Raw genomic sequence first — 22,400 nt, 5'->3', positions numbered from 1 at the left:
TATCTAGTTGTTCATCCGTTTCTAACATGTTGTCACTGCAATTCAGTGTTGTGGGTCTGTGTCCACTTTAAGGGCACATTGAGCAATTGGGCTGCAAGAGTGGGAAGAAGGAACTTATCTAAATGGAGCTAAGGGAGGAAGAGGTCGTGGCTGGATCTGTATCCACACATCAGTTGCGCATTTTTGGAGAAGCCCTCATTTTATCAATGAGGGGACAGTAGTACCCATCTTCTCACCACTGGGATTGAAAGAGAACGTTTTCTCAGGATCTGCTGGGGGGCACTGCATAAGTCACCTTTTTTATTTTAGGGTTGGGAAGTCATTTTTCTCCAACCACATAACCGGAGAAGTAAAAGTGAGATTTTTGCCTTGTTCCTCCTTCTCCCTCCTCCTCCCCCAAACAAAAGTTAAAAGTGGACTATATAGAAAAGGGGCCTGGTTCCCTGCTGTGCCAGTCAAAGGAATCTTGAACCACTCCCCTCCTTTATAAATCCTTCACCAAGCCATTTATCTGGTCCATTTATCTTGTATACCTCCCCTGCTTGACAGCCTATTTACATATGAGTTGCATCATCACAGCCTAACTTCCTTACTTATTCACCATAACAAAGCCCTCCCTGAAGCACCAGAGGGAAGGTGTAGCTGTTGGACCCCCCAGGTACCAGCCAAGCTGTTCCTGTCCCTTCCCTGCCCAGAACCCCACAAGTACGCTGTCCCCCCGTCGCCCAGAGCCCCATGAGAACCTTGCCCTGAACCCAACTAGTTGTGCTTTATTTTTAATTTTGAATAAATTTTTATACCAATTTTTTTGTTTATTTTTAATTTTAAATTATGAATTTATTTTTTGTTTTGTTTTTTGTTAAATGGGGGATTGGATGATGGTAAAGAAGAGTTGGGGAGGAGTGAGGGTTTCTCAAAAATCAAGAAGGAGGTGTGAAGCTGTAAAGTTTAGGAACCACTGATCTAGGCCAATCTGGTGGTGAGGGAAAATTTTTCTTCCCAGCTCACATTAAAAGAAGCAGGTCCTGACTAAACCTGGCATTTTCCCAACTCACGGAGAGGGAGGATAGGTGCTACTTTAGTTGATCAAGAGAAAAAGGTCTTCTCCCACTAGGATTGTCCCTATTGAACTCTTCAGATCTTCCAGTCCCTGAGGATGAGTCAGTAGTGCCATGCTGACCCACTCCCCACTTGCAGCCGCTTCTTACCCTTGTTTCCTCTTCCAGCTGTGGAGATCTATATCCTCTTCCTCAACAAGCCAGACCAGAGTATCCCCCATTAGCCCTACAGCCCAGTTGGAGGTAGACAGAAGAAGATATCCCCTAAGGAAGCCGGGTGTGTGGTTTCTAACACCTGGTAGAACACCCCTCCACTAAGGATGTTAGGCCGTGGGTAAATCCACTAATTGTTTACTCGATAAAATTTTTATCAACTACGTGATTAGTCGATAATGAAAGGCTTTCCCCAGTCCCAGCCTGTGCCAGGTACAGGAGCTATCCTGGCTGTGGCTCTGCAGTTTAAATATAGTAAGAGCCAGACGCACAGGCAGCCAGCTCTTACTACAATTAAACTGCAGAGCCACAGCAGGGGCAGCTCCTGGACCCAGCATGAGTTGGGACTAAGCCAGGATTGCTCAGTCCCAGCTTGCACTGGGTCCAGGAGCTCCTGTCCATGGGGGAATCCCAGCTCTCCTCTGGGACCCCTCATGGATAGGGGCTGCTACTGGAGCAGCCTCTGCCCGTGGTCAGCCTAGGCCACTGCAGACAGGGGCTGCTTTATGGCAGCCTCCTTGGCCCCTCCATGCCCAATGCTGCTGCCTCTAATAGAGGAATCATCGCAAGGGAGAGCAGACAGCAGGAGTGCAAGAGGGAACTATCTTTTAAGCTGACTGCCCCCAGAACTGGCTCCTGCTTCCCTCCCTTCCCACTGCTTCTGATACAGAGGCAATGGCGGGGAGGGGAACAAGTGGTTGAGTAGTTGACTCGACTACCCAATAAGCCTAGCCTTAATCAGGTAGTCGACCGCTCGCTTACATTGCTACCCTCCCCACACACTTTTTCTACCACTCCTGCCCCTCGTATAAGAGGATGGCAAGGTTGGAGACACAATTTTTCTGTGTCATGGCTAGGAAGGGGGAAGTCAAACAGCTGACTTCTCAAACTGGGAGAAGTCTTAAAGGAAAGAACATTGATCTGTACTGTACAATTTATTGCTGGATATTCCCAGATACTGTAAGTGAATAAAGTTGAGGGTCAATTAAACCATATCTATGGAATGCCATCTTCCTTCTTGCATGGCTGGCATAACAGAGCAGATGACCAGATGTCTCGGTTTAAAAATAAGGAAGTGTAACAGAATATTTTATTACATCAAATGTAAGGGAATATATAACATCCTCTATGCTAGAGCTAAATGAATAATCATGGTAGACTATACATTAATATACCTTTTTAGTACATAGATATTAAGGAACAAAACATCATTTTTTAAAATTTGAACATGCATATTTTATGAATTTTTGTTGTCAATATTTAACTATGAACTGACCACAAACAGTTCTGTGCAAACATTTTCTATTTGAGTTGTGCTGGTGAGTGAGTCACAATTTAAGCACAAAAGACACTGCAATTAAGATTACAGAAGGAAACTTTCTTTCAACAGCATGATCTTTTTCTTGCAGAGAGGACTGAAAAATTGATAGCCATAATTGTCAAAACAGACTACTGATTTAGGGTTCTTCAATTTTTGGCTAACTTTCAAACATTAAGGGATCTAATTTCTAAGAAGTGCTGCGTGCCACCATCTGAAAATTATTCCCCTTAAAATGTTGCAAAATTCCTAGTAACATAAAAATCACTATCAATGAAAAAAAATCTTATTTAAATAACAGCAACTACAGAAACACTTGACTTTTTTTTTTAAACTCAAGTTTATCAAGTTCACTCTATTCATGTTTTAAAATAACTGCAGAAAATATCCAAATTTTATGGATGGCCAATATTAATTTGTTTTGTGCGTTTAAATAAATATTTCTTCTCCCTGAAGCCTCTAAACTATACTTCAAGAACCAAGGTTGATAACTTCAGAATTCCTTTGCCTTTTATTAGTTCACTTTACTGATATGAAAAGTATATTAACTTTCCTGATATACATTTTAACATAATTCAGCTGCATATCTTAACAGGGAAGAAGAAAATTGGTGTGGACACAGAACAGACCTAAACCTCTGAAGATGCACTTCCATTTTTTTCTCCTAGCAATTCATAGTTCCTTGGGGGTGGAGGGAGTAGCAAAATATAAAGCTAGTCAAATTTTTCAGATTTCAAAATATAAACAATTTCAAATTAGCTTTTAATACTATTTTTGTAATTTTTTTCTCCTTTTTTTTTAACAAGCTGTACCACAGTACCATAAGGAAGAAATACTGCTGAGAAAAGTCTAACCTGACTGGAAACAGCACATTTTATAATACAGACCAATTCTGCAGACTCCAGATTTCCAGCCAATCAGCCAAACTCTTATCTCTTCTGAAGATTTTGAAGTTTGTCAGTCATTAAACTGCTCTTTGTGACATTATGAACTCCCCTCTATCCCTAAAGTAAATATTGTGCCTTAAATAAATGTGGATTTGTATTCAGTATAGACCTCCATCCAAACAACAGTAAAAACAAATGACCAAAACAATAATAAAACTTCATCATCTATCAGTGGTAAACAGAGTTCAATTATGAATAGCTAACAAATGGAACCTTACCTCAGGTACTGCTTCATAGCACTAGTAATAGTCTTCACTTCCCAATCTATAGAGTTTTCCAGATCAATTTCACTGCAGGTTTTTGCATCTAACAAATGAGCAAAAAAGAAAAACAAATCTAAATCTTTACATACTTTAAAACTTTTACCAAAGTTAAATTCATGGGGAAACTTGTATCTGTGAAATCAGACAATATTATAATAATCCTAAAGAAAACCACAGAAGGTAAGGTCCCTGAATAGAATTTGAAGTCAATAATTAAGAAACTTTTGTTAGTTTAAATCCAAAATTGTCATCTCCCTCTTAAATGTTAAAATGGAAGTAAGATAGAGAATACAAAATACACTTCCATCTCTTTTGAAAATTTACTTTCAAGTGCTTTTAAAACTATTTCGCTGATTTTTTTTTCTCTTCAGTGAGCAGCACAATTAGACTAGGACTTCATTTGAAATTTCTTTATAGGAGGAGTTATTTCCAGGCTTCTTTATTTAGAAGGGGGCAGGGAGCTTTCAATACTGGAATATTCATGAAAATACAAAAATCAAATTCACTATATAATAAAAAGGAAAGGAAAGGAAAGGAAAGGAAAGGAAAGGAAAGGAAAGGAAAGGAAAGGAAAGGAAAGGAAAGGAAAGGAAAGGAAAGGAACAAATAATAATGATAGTTCTTTATTTCATGAAATCCACATGAGCCCAAGGAATCTGTTCAAATATAGTAATACCTTGAAAGTAGATTTAAAAAAATAAAAAAGACACTTTGGTGCTTCTGTTTAAGAATGTTGCACAAGTTGATACACAGCTGATTGCTAAATGAAGACACAAGCCAGGCCAAAGACTGTGCAGTGCCCAAGGCAGCACACCGAGCGGCAAAGTCGCGCTGCTCCCAGCTGAGTGGGCAGGGCCAGGGGCTGGGCAGCGCAGGGCCGTAAGTGACCACCTGGTTGGCCATGCCCAAAGACTGGGACTGCAAAGACATTACTGAAGTGAAAGAGAAGAAAGGAAGTTCTGTACTGGGAGGCTGTCCCTAGGATTTAAGATTAATCTTTTAATTTTACTTTTACAAGTTTTTAGCCAAATGGAAAAATAATTTGGCTTCCTAACTACTTGTAAATTCCACAGAAAGCCACTCATCTTTTGCCTGTTTAGTTTTTGCAAAACTAATCATAGGAGTGATGAAATTGACTTGTCAAATGTCTGAGTAATCAACAAGGTTTTCTGTCTGAGAAAAAGCAATACAAAACATGATCACTTTACAGAATTTTTAAAATAAACAAAAATTGATAGCTATTTTACAGTTAAAACATAACCTGTATGAAGCCAAGATGTCTTGCGCCTTTAAGCACTTCAACATTTTTTTATTACAACCACTAACAGCAACATGCAAAAAACTATAACAATGGTAATTGACGTGTATTACATTTTGATTCCTACACTCCTAAATTCACTTGTTACTGTGCTTGTTAGACAAACGACCCATACATTTAAAAAATCAAATTACAAACCCTGATTAAAGGTGCAGTCCTTTCTAACTGGGACTAAATAATTATGTTCTAAAAGCTGTGCCAACCAATTATTTCTGTAACTGAATATTTGCTCTCATTAAATCAATTATTTAAATCTTATTTTAAAATACTAGTTAGATATTTTCTGTCAACTTGCTACCAGCCAACCACGATCCAAAAACCTAAAGGATGTCTAAATGGAACCTTTTATTTTCTTCTTTCTGACATATCTTCCTCTGCTCTGAGAATCACATTCTTTCCACTGAGAAACAAACCTTTCTACTGACTTCATGGAATAAAAAGCAGCTGTCACATCAGAAACAAATGACTCTAGTAACTATGTTAGTAATCCACTATTAAATTTTCACTGTTTTCAAATAATTCCTCAATCATCACTGACTCTCCTTTACAATCAAGTGGTGCACTTGGTTGTGTGGAATTTGTTAATGACATATTTGAAATTCATACTGGGAATAATCATCCTTAAAAACCATTAGAAAAAGTATTTTTGCTTTTTAAAAAAACAGCGGGAAAGGATTTCATTAACAACTCCTCAGACAAAACACTAGAACTTTTCAAAGACTCCCTTACCCTCCAAAAAAATCAGCAATGATATCTCAAGACATAAAAATCAAATACTTTTCTTGAATCTCTGATTCTGTCGTCTTATATTTAAACAGTTTCCTTTATTCTACATTACCACTACATTCCATTTTTTCCTAAACATTTAAGGATCATATTTGCAAGGGATCGCAATAGGATTTCAAAATTGATGCTAACAATTTTGTATATACAACTGTGCATGGCAAAACTAAAAATACACCCAAGAATTGCACCTGCAGCTGCAAATAGTTGTGTGAAGACAAACAATTTTGTGCAATTTTAGAGAGTTTTTGAAAATTCAACTTTAATTCTTAATTCCTAAAATTTCAGATATTGTGGAAATCGGGCTTATGAAACCAGCAAGGTTCACAGAGCTAGGTCACGAAGAGCAGCTTTGTTTCTGGTTTTGATTGTAATATGGCCACTGTGAGAGTTTAAATGTACTATAATACACTGTGTATAAAATTGGAATAAACAAGGGATTCAATGCAGTAACTTTCACAGCTGTTTTAAAATGTAGGTGGATTTGCAAAGTTCTTTTGTATGAAATATGATACCTTGCATTTTATATGGCAGTCACTCTCAGAATTCAAAACTGAACCCATCGACAGAACATACAAGATCTTAACAGCCACATCATCATAAAAATCACTTTATAAAACATGTTCCTTTGTACAAGTGATGTGAACAGGTAACTGGTTAATCAGTTCTCCAGGCAGTAGCCCACCATCTGCAGACCTGCCGCATGCTGGGGCTGGGTACGGGAACCAGCAGAGCCAGCCCCAGCCTCAGTATGGGCTGCAGGGCTGGAGCCATAAGATCCCACTAGTTGGTTAACACATTAAACGTTAGATTATCCTAATGTTTAACTGATTAACTGACTAACCGGAATTGTGTCCCCCTACTTTGCACATTGCTGCACTTAAACATACTGTTTATTCTGTGACTTATACATAAAGTAGTGAGTGGAACTGAGTATCCTGCTGGCTGCACTACAACAGTGCAGACAAAGACTTATGACTGATGACTTCAAAGTAAAAGTCCAATGGCACTTTAAAGACTAATGACTTTATTAGGGGATTATACATTTGTTAGTCTTTAAAGTGCCACTGGACTCCTCGCCCACAGACAACCCGCCAACCTGAAGCATATTCCCACCAGCAACTATACACCTCACCACAGGAACCAAACCCTGCAACAAACCTCAAGTGCCAACTCTCCCCACATATCTACACCAGCGACACCATCACAGGACCTAACCAGATCAGCCACACCATCACTGGCTCATTCACCTGCACATCTACCAATGTAACACTCCATCATGTGCAAGCAATGCCCCTCTGCTATATACATTGGCCCAACTGGCCAGTCCCTACACAAAAGAATAAATGGACACAAATCAGATATTAGGAATGGCAATATACAAAACCTGTAGGAGAACACTTCATCTCTCTGGACACACAATAGCAGATTTAAAGGTAGCCATCCTGAAGCAAATAAACCTCAGGACCAGACTTCAGAGAGAAACTGCTGAGCTGCAGTTCATCTGCAAATTTGACACCATCAGCTCAGGATTAAACAAAGACTGTGAATGGCTAGCCAATTACAAAAGCAGTTTCTCCTCTCTTGGTGTTCATACCTCCAGATCAGCTGCTGGAAGTGAGCTTCATCCTCCCTGATTGAATTTACCTCGTTATCTCTAGTCTGATTCTTGGCTGCATATTTATACCTGCCTCTGGAAATTTCCACTACATGCATCTGACGAAGTGGGTCTTTGCCCACGAAAGCTTATGCTCCAATACATCTGTTGGTCTATAAGGTGCTACAGGACTCCTTGTCACTTTTGCCGATCCAGACTAACACAGCTACCCCTCTGATACTGGACTCCTTGTTGTTTTGGCTGAAACAGACTAACATGGTTAGCCTTCTGAAACCTTCAAAGTAGTAACTTGTTATCCATGTTTATAATAAATTAGAAGAGTAATTTAATATCAATTTCAGGCAAAAATGAGACTTTTGTTTACAAAATGTTAGCCTTTGTCATTCACATTTAAACAAGACTATTGTTGAAAATCAGAACAGACAATAAGTCAATTACCGAGTGACAATACTGCCTGTTTTACAGAACTGCATGTTTTTGCTTTAGATTAATTTAATTTATGATGATAAGTAAGGCTTGAGTCCACACATTTTTACTTTGTTTGGAATGTGGGATTCTTTCAGAGAAAGGTATTATAGAAGCAGTCCCAAAATTAAGATCTTTCCACATTCCTTTCATATACATGGTTTTACAATATCTTTTCCAAACAGAGACAAAAAGGCTATATGCCATCAACACCCATTCCTAGCATCTGAAGTCTATTTCCTTTCTTCTTCTTCTTCTTCATTCATCATGGACCACACACACATTGGATGGCCTATGATAAATAAAAGTAGCTGGAAAACAAATTGGGATCTTATTTTAAAACGTTAATAGCCTGAAAGTTAATCAGAGATAGGTTTTTGTTTTATTTTTAATGACACTGGAAGGAGGATTTTATCTGAAAGGATACTTACACTCAAACAAAAAGGTATAGATTGATCAAATATTTTAGATTCTTCTCTATGGCATAACAAACAGAAACCCTTCTCTAATCTTCCTTGAAACCACTTAAAAGTAAGTATGCTACCAGGATTGCATAGTGATACTTTCAATGAACTACTGGACCAGGGGAAGAGTACCTGTCCATAACATTACATGTTCTCTGTTTGATGTTTCTTGCTGTCTTGACATCAGTATAATCTTTGATTTTCAAAGCATTACATCAATCTTGGAAAGGAGTAAAAAAGTCGCTCTCATTTCAAAATTAAGTAAAAGCAGATGTTGGAATCTCAATAAAACTCTTCCAGCTGCTACCGAACCACTGGAACCTAGGTCTATTTAATTTGGATACCACTAATGGTAAAGAGGAAAAGTCGACTGCCAAAACTGCACACCCTAACTAAACTAGCGAGTTGAAAAACAAAAACAGTCCATACTGGCAAATGCATTTTAACAAAGTTCTTCCACTGATGACAGGTAATTGTTTCCCTGATTAATGACTAAAAAAAGTCTTTAATTATAATACTGCTGAACAGCCAAAAGAACCTGTTGTGTGTTGGTTAATCTTGGTTGATGCTTCCGAACACTCCCTTCTTGTGGCAATGCTTTAAAATATGGACAGGTTTATATGCAATGACAGAGGGCCTCAGGGCATTGTTAATATTGATTAAAGTAAGATATTGTATAAATTAATATTTAGCAAGGTCACGATGACAGATTGATATGACATTCAGGCCCTCAAGCCTGAAGTCTTCTTATCACTCCTGAAGACACAGCCTGCTTTAAAACAAAAAACCTTACAGGTGGCACTGAACTGACAGCAGCGTATAATATAAAAGCGCTTTGTCATTCACATAATGTCTGGGGTAATGAAATGAATTCACTTTCTGGTTTCCTCCAGTTTGCTGTGCCAAAGAACACTATGTTATCAGCACAGATGGAGCATGCCTGGTTCTGGAGAAGAGCCTGGTGCAAACTGCAAACAAGCTTCTCTGAATACCAATGAATCCCTGAGAATCAGACCCTTGCTGTCAAGTGACAGGTTTGGAAGCTCCATAAAAATGAACGAATCCCCGTGGTCTTGTCCAACTGCATGTACTTTCAGTGCTCGGGACAGGAAATTTGGAAATGCTGCACATTGTGCAGACATGGTTATAACTCTGGTGAGAGATACTAAGCAGGTGAGGAAATGCATCCAGATGCCTGCACTTTTCCAGAGGCAGTGAGGGGGCAGGAACAGTCTGACTACTGGGACTACAGGAGTATCAAGTTTTCCAGAAGAAAATTTGGTGTAGATATGTGTGGAGCCCAATTCAGAGGGAGGTAATAAGGTAATTCATAAGGTATTATACAAGCTCCATTGGTAAGTGCACGTGAGGGAGTCTAAATAAAGGCTTGTCTTCACTTAGGCTACGTCTACACTGGCCCCATAAAACGGAATAGTCATGCAAAGCAGGTAAGTCAGAATAGGGAAATCCGCGGGGGATTGAAATATCCCCCGCAAATTTAAATAAACATGTCCGCCGCTTTTTTTCCGGCTTGGGGAAAGTTGAAAGTAGGAATAAGAGATCCTCCGGAAAAGGGCTTTATTCCGGAGGATCGCGCCAATCTAGACGCTTTTTTCCGGCTTTTCCCCAAGCCGGAAAAAAAGCGGCGGACATGTTTATTTAAATCCGCGGGGGATATTTCAATCCCCCGCGGATTTCCCTATTCTGACTTACCTGCTTTGCATGACTATTCCGTTTTATGGGGCCAGTGTAGACGTAGCCTTACAGTACCGTACTCCTCTTGTCAGCATTAATTAATCCCCCTCCTTAAGAGGCAGTTGCTAGGTTGATGGCAGAAGCTGTCCCATTGATTTAGCACTTTTCACATGGTGGGGGGAGGTTATATTGGTATAACTAAGTTTGGATTTTTCATACCTTGAAGTAATGTAGATAGGTCCATAATGTAGACCTGGCTTGAGTCTACAGGCATGAATAGGTTTGTACTAAAAAGTGAAATCAGTATAGCTACATCTCCCTCAGGGGGTGAAAAATCAAAATTCCAGACAGATGTAGTTAAGCCAACTTAACCCCCAGTGAATACGAACTAGGTCAACTGAAGAGTTCTACCAACTCTAGTTACTGCCTCTCAGAGAGATGAATTACTTACAGCAATGGGAGAACCTTTCCTATTGCTGCAGAAAGCCTTTTAAGTGTTGATGTATGTTAATGGAGACTATACCAGCATATCTGTGTTGCTATATCAGCCTAACTCCATAGCGCACCACAGCACACTCGTGACTGGTTTTTCTACTGCTGCGTGAGTACGACCTCGACCAAGGACAGTGGCTGTGCGGAAGGAAGCATTCTTCCATCAACAAAGCTGCATCTACACTGGGTGTGGGTCCTTAGAGCTACCTTGTTCGGGGGTTATTCTTCACCCCTTCACCACCATCTCTGACTAAAGTAGTTAAATTCGCCTAACATTCAAATGAAGACCTAAAAAGCATCACGTACACATATGTTATACCACTTTAAATATACCAGTATGTAAAATGGTACAACACCCTTAATGTGAATGCAGTTATATCGGTATATATGTGCTCATACTGGTATAGCTTATCCCCCAAAAGAAAGAAAGTTATACTGGTATAAGCACATTCATACTGGAATAACTGGGTCCAGAGGCAGGCCCTATATCTGGATAATGTTTTTTAAATCATATCCCTAATTGACATATTAACATGGATACAAATCCTGTGTGATGCTGAATGGAATTTTATTCACCATGAGCCAAAAAGGCAGAAGACAAAAAAAAATTCCTTACATATACCCACTTTTCTCCACTTCCAGAGACTCTGGGTGTAGATTATTTTAATTTAAACTCAGGCTCCTTTAAACCTACTTACACCACACCTAGGATTTGTCCCAACAGGTCCTTTTGGCTGTTTTCTTTGTTTAAACTGGCAGCTAAAACTTGCTTGTCTTATTCAGCCAAGAAACAACTGTGAGTGCAGGATAGAACTATTTGCATGAGTAAGGCAAGCTAAAATTTGACCAATAATGAGGGGAACGCAAAAGTTACATAAGATCTCAACAATGAAATTAAAACAACCATAAATCAAAATACAAACATGATTGAAGTTGTTATAAAATAGAGGCATACCCATCAGCAAACTCAGAAGTCTCTGGACCTTTGAACTCACCCCCACAACTCTGTATAATCCTTGGTCATTTATACCTATTGGAGAAGAAAACAGATCAGTTGGAGCACTCAAATTTACAGCAAATACAACTTTTAAAACTTTCAAATGCTAAACAATAAGTTTTCCTCAAAGCTGCCTTTACCACATTGTTATTCATGACTATAAAAACAATGCACTGCAAACAAGCATCTATCTTATTTATTATCATCCTTATGCTCTCCATTCAGATGAATTCAAACTAAATAAAATGCTGGTCTTCAGGAAAAAGGGGCATGAACATTTTTTTCAAATTAACTGACAAAGGACATTCAGAAATAGTTTTAGGGTTTTTCCTTGATCTATGAGCTCTACCCTAAAAACTCAAACCCCGGGTTTTCACACATCAGTAAACAACGCTCTTTCCTTAAGATACAAGGCTTGGTTCCAAGGTGCTCCCCACACTGGGTATACTGAGAGGAACCTAACTCCAGGACTGAGGCCAATACTTTCTTTTCTCTCCTCTATGTGGGAAGCAACCCAAACAGCTAGATGAGCATAGCCTTCTGCTCTCCAGATTTATTCAGCTCTGGAACATGGACTCTGAATATTTTCTCTTGCTTTCCACTGCCACTGATTGTTGCTTATCTTCCATCTGACCACAGGCCTCACCATTGCAACCATTTAGCTGCCCAGCCTCATTCAACATGTCATTATGCTACTCACTTTCCTTTCACCCTCCCTTATCGTTTACCCTTTATTTAATCCCTTTTCACTTCAACATTCCCTCTCCCCCCCTGCGCATAATCCCACATAACCCTCCTCCAAAAAACTACGCTTAAATAAAAACATTAAAGAAGTTGAAAAAAACCCCTCACAAATTGTATGCCCACCTTCACCCTGATCACTTTGCCTGGATATTGAATCCCTTTATCCCATCCTTTTATATGTCTGTACAAAACACATCACAGTAGTGGAGATTCTGTTTGACTTTGGGGCTTTAATGAAATTCAATTTACAATAACCAACTCACTAATTCCTGATATATTATGGACCCAGAACTGGAAATGCAGAAATTCTCCAGTGTATGAATATTGAGAACAACCTTTATGTTCTCTTTTTAACTACATAGTAGGTTTTGTGTTATTGGCTCTTATTTTTCGTATTTTATTGTTAGTTAAGAACACAACATACAGAGGACAATGATCTGTGGTGAAATTCCAAATTCAACAGCAGTTCCAAAATAGAACAAAAAAACCAAACAAACCACAAGTTAAACTAGTCAAACAATGGAATGCTTATTCCTAAATAAATATTAGATAAATGTCAATCATAAGAGTGCTTTTTTTGTGACAGTACTGCCTGGTACGCAGTACCGGCACCTACAGTCAGAGCTCAAAAACTTTTCCCCTGGAGTACTGGCATCATTTTTTTTAATACACAAAAAAAAGCACTGATCATAAGTAACATTCACAATAAATATTATTCTTAATGAATTACTCTAGCAGCTTCACAAGAGAGACACCTCCACCCACTGCCTACTACCCTCAGTGGTCAAAACATCTTGAAATATGCAAAGTCCTCCATATTTTCTTTCTTCTTCTTCGACTTTCTTATTGTTTAAACGGCCATGGCGCTCATGATATTATAACATACATTTATAAATACAAAATTAACTTTGTATACCTCTGGATTTTCCAGACAGTTCTATGTTTAAGACTAAGATCATCACCACATATGTACTACATACTGCCTAGAAAACTGCTAGCAGGAAACAATTAAAATAATCAGACCCACCCAAAACTAGGAAGCACTGGAAATCTTGGGGGAATGAAGAGGATGCAAAGCAAAGAGCAATTCTTGCTTGAATTTCCCTGAGAACTCCCTGGGAAAGCCCACAGATATATAGATCTTTGGTAATAATATTCATCTTTTTAATGTTTTGCCAAATGGCACCAAGCCTTTTTGCAAGAAGATCCAACTTTAGTTTCTTGTGCTGTAAAAGGTACTTTTCTATATAGTGCACAAGAAACAAAGAAAAGTTGAAGCAACTTTCTTACAATTAAATCTATTTTATTGGTTTTGCTCATCTCAAAAACTTAAGCTGTCAGGCTGTATATTGATTTACTGAACTGCTAACATTAAAACTTGTAAGAACAAAATAGTCTTGACTCAAAAAGCATTGGTATCTTATGTTTAAAAATAATTAAGGAAATTCCACAGCAACTCATTAGTTGATTTTAAAAACAGATGTGCTGCTATAAAGTGTCTGAAATGATGGTAATATTGAAACTAGGATGGCACTTTAGCAATAATATTCTGTGGTGGCAATTACTATCAGATAATTGATCAAGTTCAAATTCATCAACCTGAAAGAAGCAACGCTAATTGCTAATGCATAATGAGAGGTGCAGAAGGGAATTAATGCTTTTCAACACCATTTTTATTTTAATGAAATTTTAAATAAAACACACAAAAGCGTGTTGATATATTATTTTAGATTTGAAAGTTTTAATTACTGAAGAGTAACTGAAACGGATTCATTTTAGAGTATTAGCTACTGCCCACTAAAATGTCAATTCTTATTGGTTCAGCCAGAAGTAGAGGCCTTTGAACAGAGCACTATCAGCAGTTTTGGGTGCTGCAAGGCTCCCCACTTCATGTTCTAATTCTGGCTCTTGAAGCACCAAGGCTTGACTTGGACATACATGGTTTCTTAGTAAAACAAATTTACTATTAGCAAAACAAGCCCATTGTCTCAACTGTATGCTATAGCAGGCAGGGTGTGTGTACCAATTACAGGCAGTCCCCGGGTTACGTACAAGATAGGGTATGTCTACACTACAGCGCTAATTCGAACTAACTTAGTTTGAATTAGTTAATTCAAACTAAGCTAATTCGAACTAACGTGTCTAGAACTAAAAACTAGTTCGAATTAGCGTTTTGCTAATTCGAACTAGCATGTCCACATTAAGTGGACCCTGAACAGGGCTTAAGCATGGCCGGAAGCAGTGCCGGCAGGGCATCAGAGGAGGACTTAGAGCGTGGAGATGCTGTCTCAGGCTAGCCGAGGGCTGTGCTTAAAGGGTCCCGACCCCCACTCCGGACAGACAGTTCTCAGGGGTGCCCCGCTTGAAAACCAGTCCTGGCTTGGAGTGCCCGGAGTACCCACACTGGGCACATCACACCACTCGGCCATCAGCCCGGCTGCACTTGCCGCAGGCTGCCATCTGGGGAGAGGGGGCAATTGGGAGGCTGCAGGAGAGCTTCCACCCCCAGAAGCCCGCAGAGCCAGCCCAGTCCTCCCCATCGGGGGCTCGTGCCCCATTCCTCCCTCACCTCCTTCCACTTACCCTTCCCTAGCTCCTTTTCTTGATGTACAAAATAAAGGAGAATTGTGTTCAAAAATGGAATCTGTCTTTATTGAGCAAAACTGGGGGAGACTGGGAAAAGGAGGTGCGAGAGGGGAAGAGAGGCTGGGAGAGGGGAGGGCAACTAACATGATCAGGGGTTGGGAACAGGTCCCATATGAAGAGAGGCTAAAGAGACTGGGACTTTTCAGCTTAGAAAAGAGGAGATGGAGGGGGGACAGGATAGAGGTCTCTAAAAGCAGGAGTTGGGTGGAGAGGGTGCATACAGAAAAGTTCTTCATTAGTTCCCATAAAGAAGGACTAGAGGACACCAAAGGAAAGGAATGGGTAGCAGGCTTCAAACTAGTAACATAAAGTTGTTCTTCACAAAGCAAAGAGTCAACCTGTGGAACTCCTTGCTGCAGGAGGCTGTGAAGGCTAGAACTAGAACAGAGTTTAAAGGGAAGTGAGATCAAGTCATGGAGGTTGGGTCCATGGAGTGGTATTAGCCAGGGGGTAGGAGTGGTGTTCCTGCCCAAAGTTTGTGGAAGGCTGGAGAGGGATGGCACGAGACAAATGGCTTGGTCACTGTCTTTGGTCCATCCCCTCCAGGGTCCCTAGGGTTGGCCGCTGTCGGCAGACAGGCTACTGGGCTAGATGAACCTTTGGTCTGACCCAGGACGGCCATTGTAAGCTCAGGGCTCAGGGTGGGGGGTCTCAGTGGACCACCTTGATTTTCATGCACTCCTGCTCCTGGGTGGCCAGGCTGGCAGCTCTCCTGCCCTAGACGGCCACCTTCCTGTGCCTAGTGCGGAGGTCGTGGACGAGGTCCACGATGTCCGCACTAGCCCAGGCGGGTGCCCGCCTCTTGCGGTCCAGGGCAAGCTCCCGGGAGCCGCCAGCCTGGTCCCGGGAAGAGGGGGTGGGCTGGGGGACATCGGGTGGGTGGCTCTGTGCCGTGCCAGGTGCAGGGTCTGCTAGCTGGGTGCTGGCAGGCTTGCACCTGGCACGGGCACCGTAGCCAGCCCGTGCCCCTTTAAGGGGTCCGGGGCTGGGAGGGGGGCATAGAGTTTCCCTGGTGTTGGCCAGAGTGGCCACCAGGGAAACCTGGGAGGCCTTAGCCTCCCACTAGTTCGAATTAAGGGTCTACACAGCCCTTAATTCGAACTAGCTAGTTCGAACTAGGCTTAATCCTCGTAAAATGAGGTTTACCTAGTTCGAACTAAGCGCTCCGCTAGTTCGACTTAAGTTCGAACTAGCGGAGCGCTAGTGTAGCGCCTATTAAAGTTAGTTCGAACTAACATCCGTTAGTTCGAACTAACTCTGTAGTGTAGACATACCCATAGGGACTGTAGGTTTGTTCTTAAGTTGAACCTGTATGTAAGTCGGAACTGGCGTCCAGATTCAGCCACTGCTGAAACTGATCAGTTTCAACAGCGGCTGAATCTGGACGCCAGTTCTGACTTACATACAGATTCAACTTAAGAACCCCAGGCTCCGCGGCTTTGCTCTGCTTTGCTCCTCGTCCCCCTGGTCTGCAGACCAGGGGGACGGGGAGCAAAGCAGAGCAAAGCCGCGGAGCACGCGGGCAGCGGACAACCCAGACGTGTCTGGGCTGTCCGCTGCCTGCGTGTTCCGCCGCTTTGCTTCCTCTCCCTGGTCTGCTGGAGACCAGGGAGAGGGAGGGCCCTGTTCGTAACTGCGGATCTGACAAAAGTCAGATCCGCGTAACTCGGGGACTGCCTGTATGTGCAGCTTAGATGAGGGGTTTTCTTAATAGACACCCCTAATGCAAGCTATTAATGTAGCTGCAGAAACAACACGTTTCACGTCCACTTATGTAGTGTGGATGTGCTCATACATGCACACTGGCAGATCAAGGTAATATCAGGTTGTTCTAGAGGAAAGTTCCCTACTTTCTCCTCACCAGAAAAACAAAAATTCTTACTGAGGAAAAACAGAGATGACGGCTCACTGCTGCCATCTGTCCCTACATCTCAGAATGGTTCTGCCGCAGTACTGAAGTAGAAATTTGTTATTAACCCTTTGCACTGACATTTTATAGAATGCCACCTAATGAGTGCTCAGGAAAAATAGTCTAACACAGGTTTTTTTTCCTATTGGAAGAACAGCACTCTGACATTTCTAGAATTTTTTCTCTCACTTTTATTATCAACTAAGGTGCTGAGCTGTAAATCAAAATGGAACAACAAAGAACATTCAGTCTTGCTCACAGTTATTGTATATAAGAGTTGCATTTATGCAGAGGAAAATATAGGCTCAAGGAGGTTTTTTTTAAATATACTGATTTAATAGCTCAAGTTTTCTAACTTAGTAAGTTACAGCTATATCTTTATGCAGCAGCTCACAAAACTTCTAGTCTAGTTGCTAATACTACTTTGAGTTGAAGTATAGGTTTTTTTATTCAAAGTGACTTATTTCTTCTCAGCTTGATAAAAATGAATAACAAACTGAGAAAATCATTCAGCCATTGACAATTTAATGCTCAATATGTTTTCATTTTTTTTTCATACCAGAGTTTTCTGCTATGACATGACAAGACTATTCTCAGTTTCCACCCACACTAGACTGTCCTCTCTTTCCTCCCACACGAACCTCACACCCATTATGATTAAAAGAGATAAAACATGGCATACAGAAACAGACTCTGAGGAGCATCTGTCTTCTATTTTCTTTTATTGAACATTACTTTGGCAACTTACTCTAGTCACAGTAAAAGTTGTTATAAGGTTGAGTTTAGTGCATCTTCACTTCCCTAGGTATAAAACCTGGAGGTTTGAAAGTCAACATTTTTCTTCATATTATTATTATAAAAGGTACATCAAGGAGACTTGCTGAAACTCTTTCATCACTTAATGCTCACACAGCTTACTGGACATCAGTAGAAATGCAAGTGCAGAAACTGATCTTCCATCCTTATGAGAGCAACAGCACATCTCGTTCACAAGGCAAGATTTTGTTTTTAAATACATCTTGCGTATGTTCAGAGTCAATGAACAGATAAGCAACAACCATGACTTTGTATACAATTTCCAAGTCATGTTTTCCTCAGGCCAAAACTGGGTGTACTGTGGTTTACTAAATAGCAGACATACTGCCTACACCCACCCCTGAATATTTATTTTTGAAATTCTTAATAAAATTAAAATAAGAAAGAAATATTTTGTTTTCAATATTAACCATCACTATACATTTCATCTACTATATATATTGAATATAGTAACTATATTAAAACATTACTAAGGTTACAAAGTCAAGCACTCCAAAGATAAGAAATTCCGGAATTCATCCCCTTTGTGTGTATGCATTGCGATATGATCTTCAATTGCATCATCACAATTCTTTTCCCTAGAGACTATACCTCATTCAGGCACAGACTAGACAAGTGATAGGAATGAACAATAGTTGTGTAGGAAGATTGTTGTCTGCTAGACTCCTGCTTCACATGTAGCATTTGCACTTTTGACTCTGTAACTTGTTAATTTAACATAGCTCTGAGTGTGTAATTTCCTAATTTAAAAACAATGTACATCACATGCATCATATTGGCAATTATGTGGCTCATCAGCAGATCTACCACACAGATCCCTTCTACTTGAGCAAACAGGATAAATCAGTATTTCTTAAACTGTTTTCCGCGGCACACCGGTGTGCCACAAGGCTATTGGAGACATGCCACGGAGAACAGCAGAGTTCAAAATGGCCACCCTTAAAGGGGTAGGCAACTTTATTTTCCCCCTGAATAACTTTTCCCCCAATCCTTCCCCTCCCCTCCCCAAACAAAAAATCCTTGGTGTTCCTCATAAAAAAAAAAATTGTTTGGTGTTCCTCAGTCTCAAACAGTTTAAGGAACACTGGTATAAATGATAGCAGGAGCAGGTTGTCATTCTATATGTGGACCAGCATTAAAGGAGCTTGTGACTTCCCCACTGCTGTGAAGAAAAGCATATGTTTTAAGTCTTATTTACATATTATCAGCTTGATGGTATACACACACACACACACACACACACACACACACACACGATCTTAATCTAGATCAGAGGTTCTCAACCAGTTTTCATTTGTGGGGACCTAGATTTCAAAAGGAGGTGCAGAACCCTTTGGAAATCTGTTGACTAGATTCATCATTGAAATCTGTTCAGTCAGTTTGCAGACTCCTTATACATAATCCATGGGCCACAGTTCAAAACCACTGTTAGTAACTAGAATAATTGAAATCATGGGTTAGACTAAGGAAATCTGACAACTATTTTTAAAAGCAAAAAGCACAGAATAATTGCAGTTCACATCTAGTCTAATCTGAAATTATTCAAAAATCTATCAGAGTCAATTGATGTTAAAAGCCAAGTGAAAACAGTTCTTGAGATCTTTCTTTGTTATTAATGGTTAAGTTCCCAACTTCACAAAAATACTTGTATTTATCAATCATATGAGATTCTAAAAATACAACTTGAAAACTGCTTAGTAAGCAAGATCCTGCACGGTCAGTGGATGTGACAGCCATTGTTAACGCCCCTGTATCCTATTAGTAAAAAAAGTGACATACAACACAACTGAAAGATATTAATTTTCTGCTCTGTGCAACATTATTCACTCTACAGAACTAGAAGTTCCAGTATGGTCACACTGGTAAACTCATCTTCAGGAGCATTAAGTTGGACACATTTAGAGGGGAAGAAAAATTCATATCCTGAAATTCCAATTGCTCTTTTCATGTCAAGAAGAATGCAGGAGAGAGGGGAGGGAAGAAAATTACCACTTTTCATTTATTCTTCTCTTATAAGGAAAAAAAATGAACCCACATTAGTTTATTCCACTGTCCAGCCTCATTAGACCTTGTTCTCTTTAAAGACAAGTCTTTCAATATACATTGTACCTTTTAAAAAGTAAAAAGCTTCAATAGCATCATATAAAGCCCCTTATATATTCTGCAGAGTGAGGAAGAGTAGGAACTCTACAGTACATACCCCTGGATAGTGCCCCCGTAACCACTGGCAAAATATAAAACCTCCTGTGTGGTAGCAACGGAGTCATCCCCAGAACTTTTTGCGCACACTCTTGGATTGCATGAAGTTTGACAGAAAAGCGTGGTAGACTATATGCCTACAGATCAAGGGTGGGGGAAAAGGGCATTTGCGGGCCAGCCCACCAAGCCAGTGGATCTGGCCTGTGGCTGCCCTGGTGCTCTCAGGCCAATCAAGACCTGAGGATGGAGAGAGCACGAGGTCTCCTCCCTCTGCAGCACCTTGAGGAAACAGCCAGCTGTTGCGATTCTTCAGGGAGGAACTTTACACACTCCCCCAGGCCAATCAGGCTCTATGGGCGTGGGAGCAGAGAAATCTCCTGGTCCCACCCCTTCTGCCCAAGGCCCTGCCCCTTCCGGGGTGGCTTTGGGCCACTTCAGAAACTTGTGAAATGAACCCCTTTTAAAAATTATTGCCCACCCCTGATACAGACTCTCCATGGGGGTTTCCTCAAGAGTACAGGATACACTTTCATATAAGCAATAGCAAATTCCCCTAGACCAAACAAATCCTACATCTTGGCAGGAGGCTAGATTAAATGACCCTTGTGGTTTCTTCTAACCCTTTAGTTCTACGAATCTACCCAGAACATAACCACAGCTAAATGGCTTCTTCTGCCTCTGGACTCCAGAAGATCTAAGCTCTACAGTGGGACTGGTGAGACTCTATATCAGATCCACTCACACACACCATTCCCACTTTCTCCCAGGCCTCAGCCACTTGGCCTTCCCTCATGAGCAGTAGCACTTGGCTGAGTTGATCATTACCTCTTGTTTCAACGGCACTGATGCATTTTCTCAGAATTGTGAACCCTATCTTATCCAACTGTGCACCTATGAAGAAAAACAGTTTGAGAAGGTTTTAGGCACAATTATTAATACATTTGTCATCTTTCTCTCAGATAGCATGTCTATATAAACACATGCAGCAAGCAGGGGTGTAAATGTACAGCATTCCAGCATGCTTCACACTAACTGTCTGCGTAGATGCTCCAGACACTAACTGTCTGAGTAGATGCTCCAGACACTAACTGTCTGTGTAGATGCTCCAGACACTGTCCAACACATTTCCACCTACGTCTGTTTCAATCCATAGTACATCAATGCACACTAAACAACCTTTAGCGCACCTCATTAAGGGTTCCCAGGACAGTTAGTATGCAACACACTGGAAAGCTGAAGATATATACCCCCACTTGCTGTGCAGTAAGTGTTCACGCAGACATGCCAGAAGATTCAAAACCTCAAAGCCAATATAGTATTGTTTTCTTGGTAGAGAGAAATATAAGAGCCCTTCTACAGACAGCTCTCACTCAGGCAAAACTGAGAAAGATTTCCAGGAGTAAGCACTTGGTTACGTTTTCTAGAGTTTTTATTTTCTTATGTATCTGTACAGACCCAGTGCTGCAGGCCCTTGTTCTGTGGTGTAGTAACTTCAGGAGTCTAGTCACAGTAGTAAGTCTTTCCAGAACTGGACCTTTAAACCACATTCTTCTCCTGCCAAAATATGGTTCTAATTAAGAATATTTGCTGCAAAGCAAGACAGACTAACCCTAAAAAATTCTCAGCTCATTGGAATACATCCTGCAGGATCTTGCATATTTGAGTACTTGCTTTATGCAGTGTTGGTTTTTGAAGGAAAACCCCAATTCCTAAACCACATCCATAAAAGTAAAATGTGCACGGAGGTTTTCTGTTGGAGAACCTTCAACTAACAACCAAAAATACAATAACTATATTTCCATGCTTCTTTAAATAATTCTATGATATTCCCTTTTAAAATCAAGTGAAAAATCAGATGAAGAGAAGTCTCATGTGAACTTGCCCTTTATTAAAGATATGATTACATCAATTTTGAAGCTAAAATATTTTAATTTTTAACAACTTCTTGAAATGACACCCTGAGGTTTGAAATATTAAATTTTTAATAAAAAAATCATTATTTATAGCTTCTTAGCTATAATTTCAACATACCTAAAAATAGATCCAATGCCTCCTTTAAAAAGTATTGTACATAGTGAATACAATCTAAGAAAGGTAACTCAACTGGACAAGAGAGTGCTTGTACAGAAGATATTGTATTCTATATAAAATCATCCTATCATCCCCAATGAAATATGCTTTATGTCATAAATAAGCCAAAAGAATTCCCACACCACTGTCTAATCCCTTTTAGATTAAACCAAAACATAATTTAAAATCTCATATTCCAAAACCACATTTCATCCAACCATCTACTCTTAACCCTTCATGTTTCAGGATCATGCTTACAGTGAAGGTGAAGAAGTTTTTCCGTTCACTTAATAGTGAGCAAAATAAATCCCAATATTACATACAACACACTCGTTAACCCCTGAACACAAAGAGAATAGCTACCTTGATTATTGGGATGGTGTCA

At 40.2% G+C, this 22,400-nt stretch overlaps 1 protein-coding gene across 8 annotated transcripts in view; it reads right to left on the bottom strand.

The window, feature by feature from the left end:
* Positions 1 to 22,400, bottom strand: part of ARHGAP10 (Rho GTPase activating protein 10) — a 270,200-nt gene that overhangs the window by 111,431 nt on the left and 136,369 nt on the right. For all 8 annotated transcript variants that reach the window (XR_012904148.1, XM_075930013.1, XM_075930008.1 and 5 more), the window contains 3 exons: positions 20,771 to 20,836; positions 11,590 to 11,664; positions 3,755 to 3,842 (listed from right to left, as the gene is read on the bottom strand). Coding sequence is in view for 7 of the 8 variants with exons in the window: in XM_075930013.1 (XP_075786128.1) it covers positions 3,755 to 3,842; positions 11,590 to 11,664; positions 20,771 to 20,836 (229 nt within the window). In the remaining variant the exon portion in view is untranslated. The remainder of the gene's footprint in view (positions 1 to 3,754; positions 3,843 to 11,589; positions 11,665 to 20,770; positions 20,837 to 22,400) is intronic.

Source organism: Pelodiscus sinensis, chromosome 5 (genome assembly GCF_049634645.1).
Source record: "Pelodiscus sinensis isolate JC-2024 chromosome 5, ASM4963464v1, whole genome shotgun sequence".
Lineage (NCBI taxonomy): Eukaryota > Metazoa > Chordata > Testudines > Trionychidae > Pelodiscus > Pelodiscus sinensis.
The sequence above is the reverse complement of the archived record's forward strand: the minus strand, read 5'-3'. Positions and strand labels throughout refer to the sequence as shown.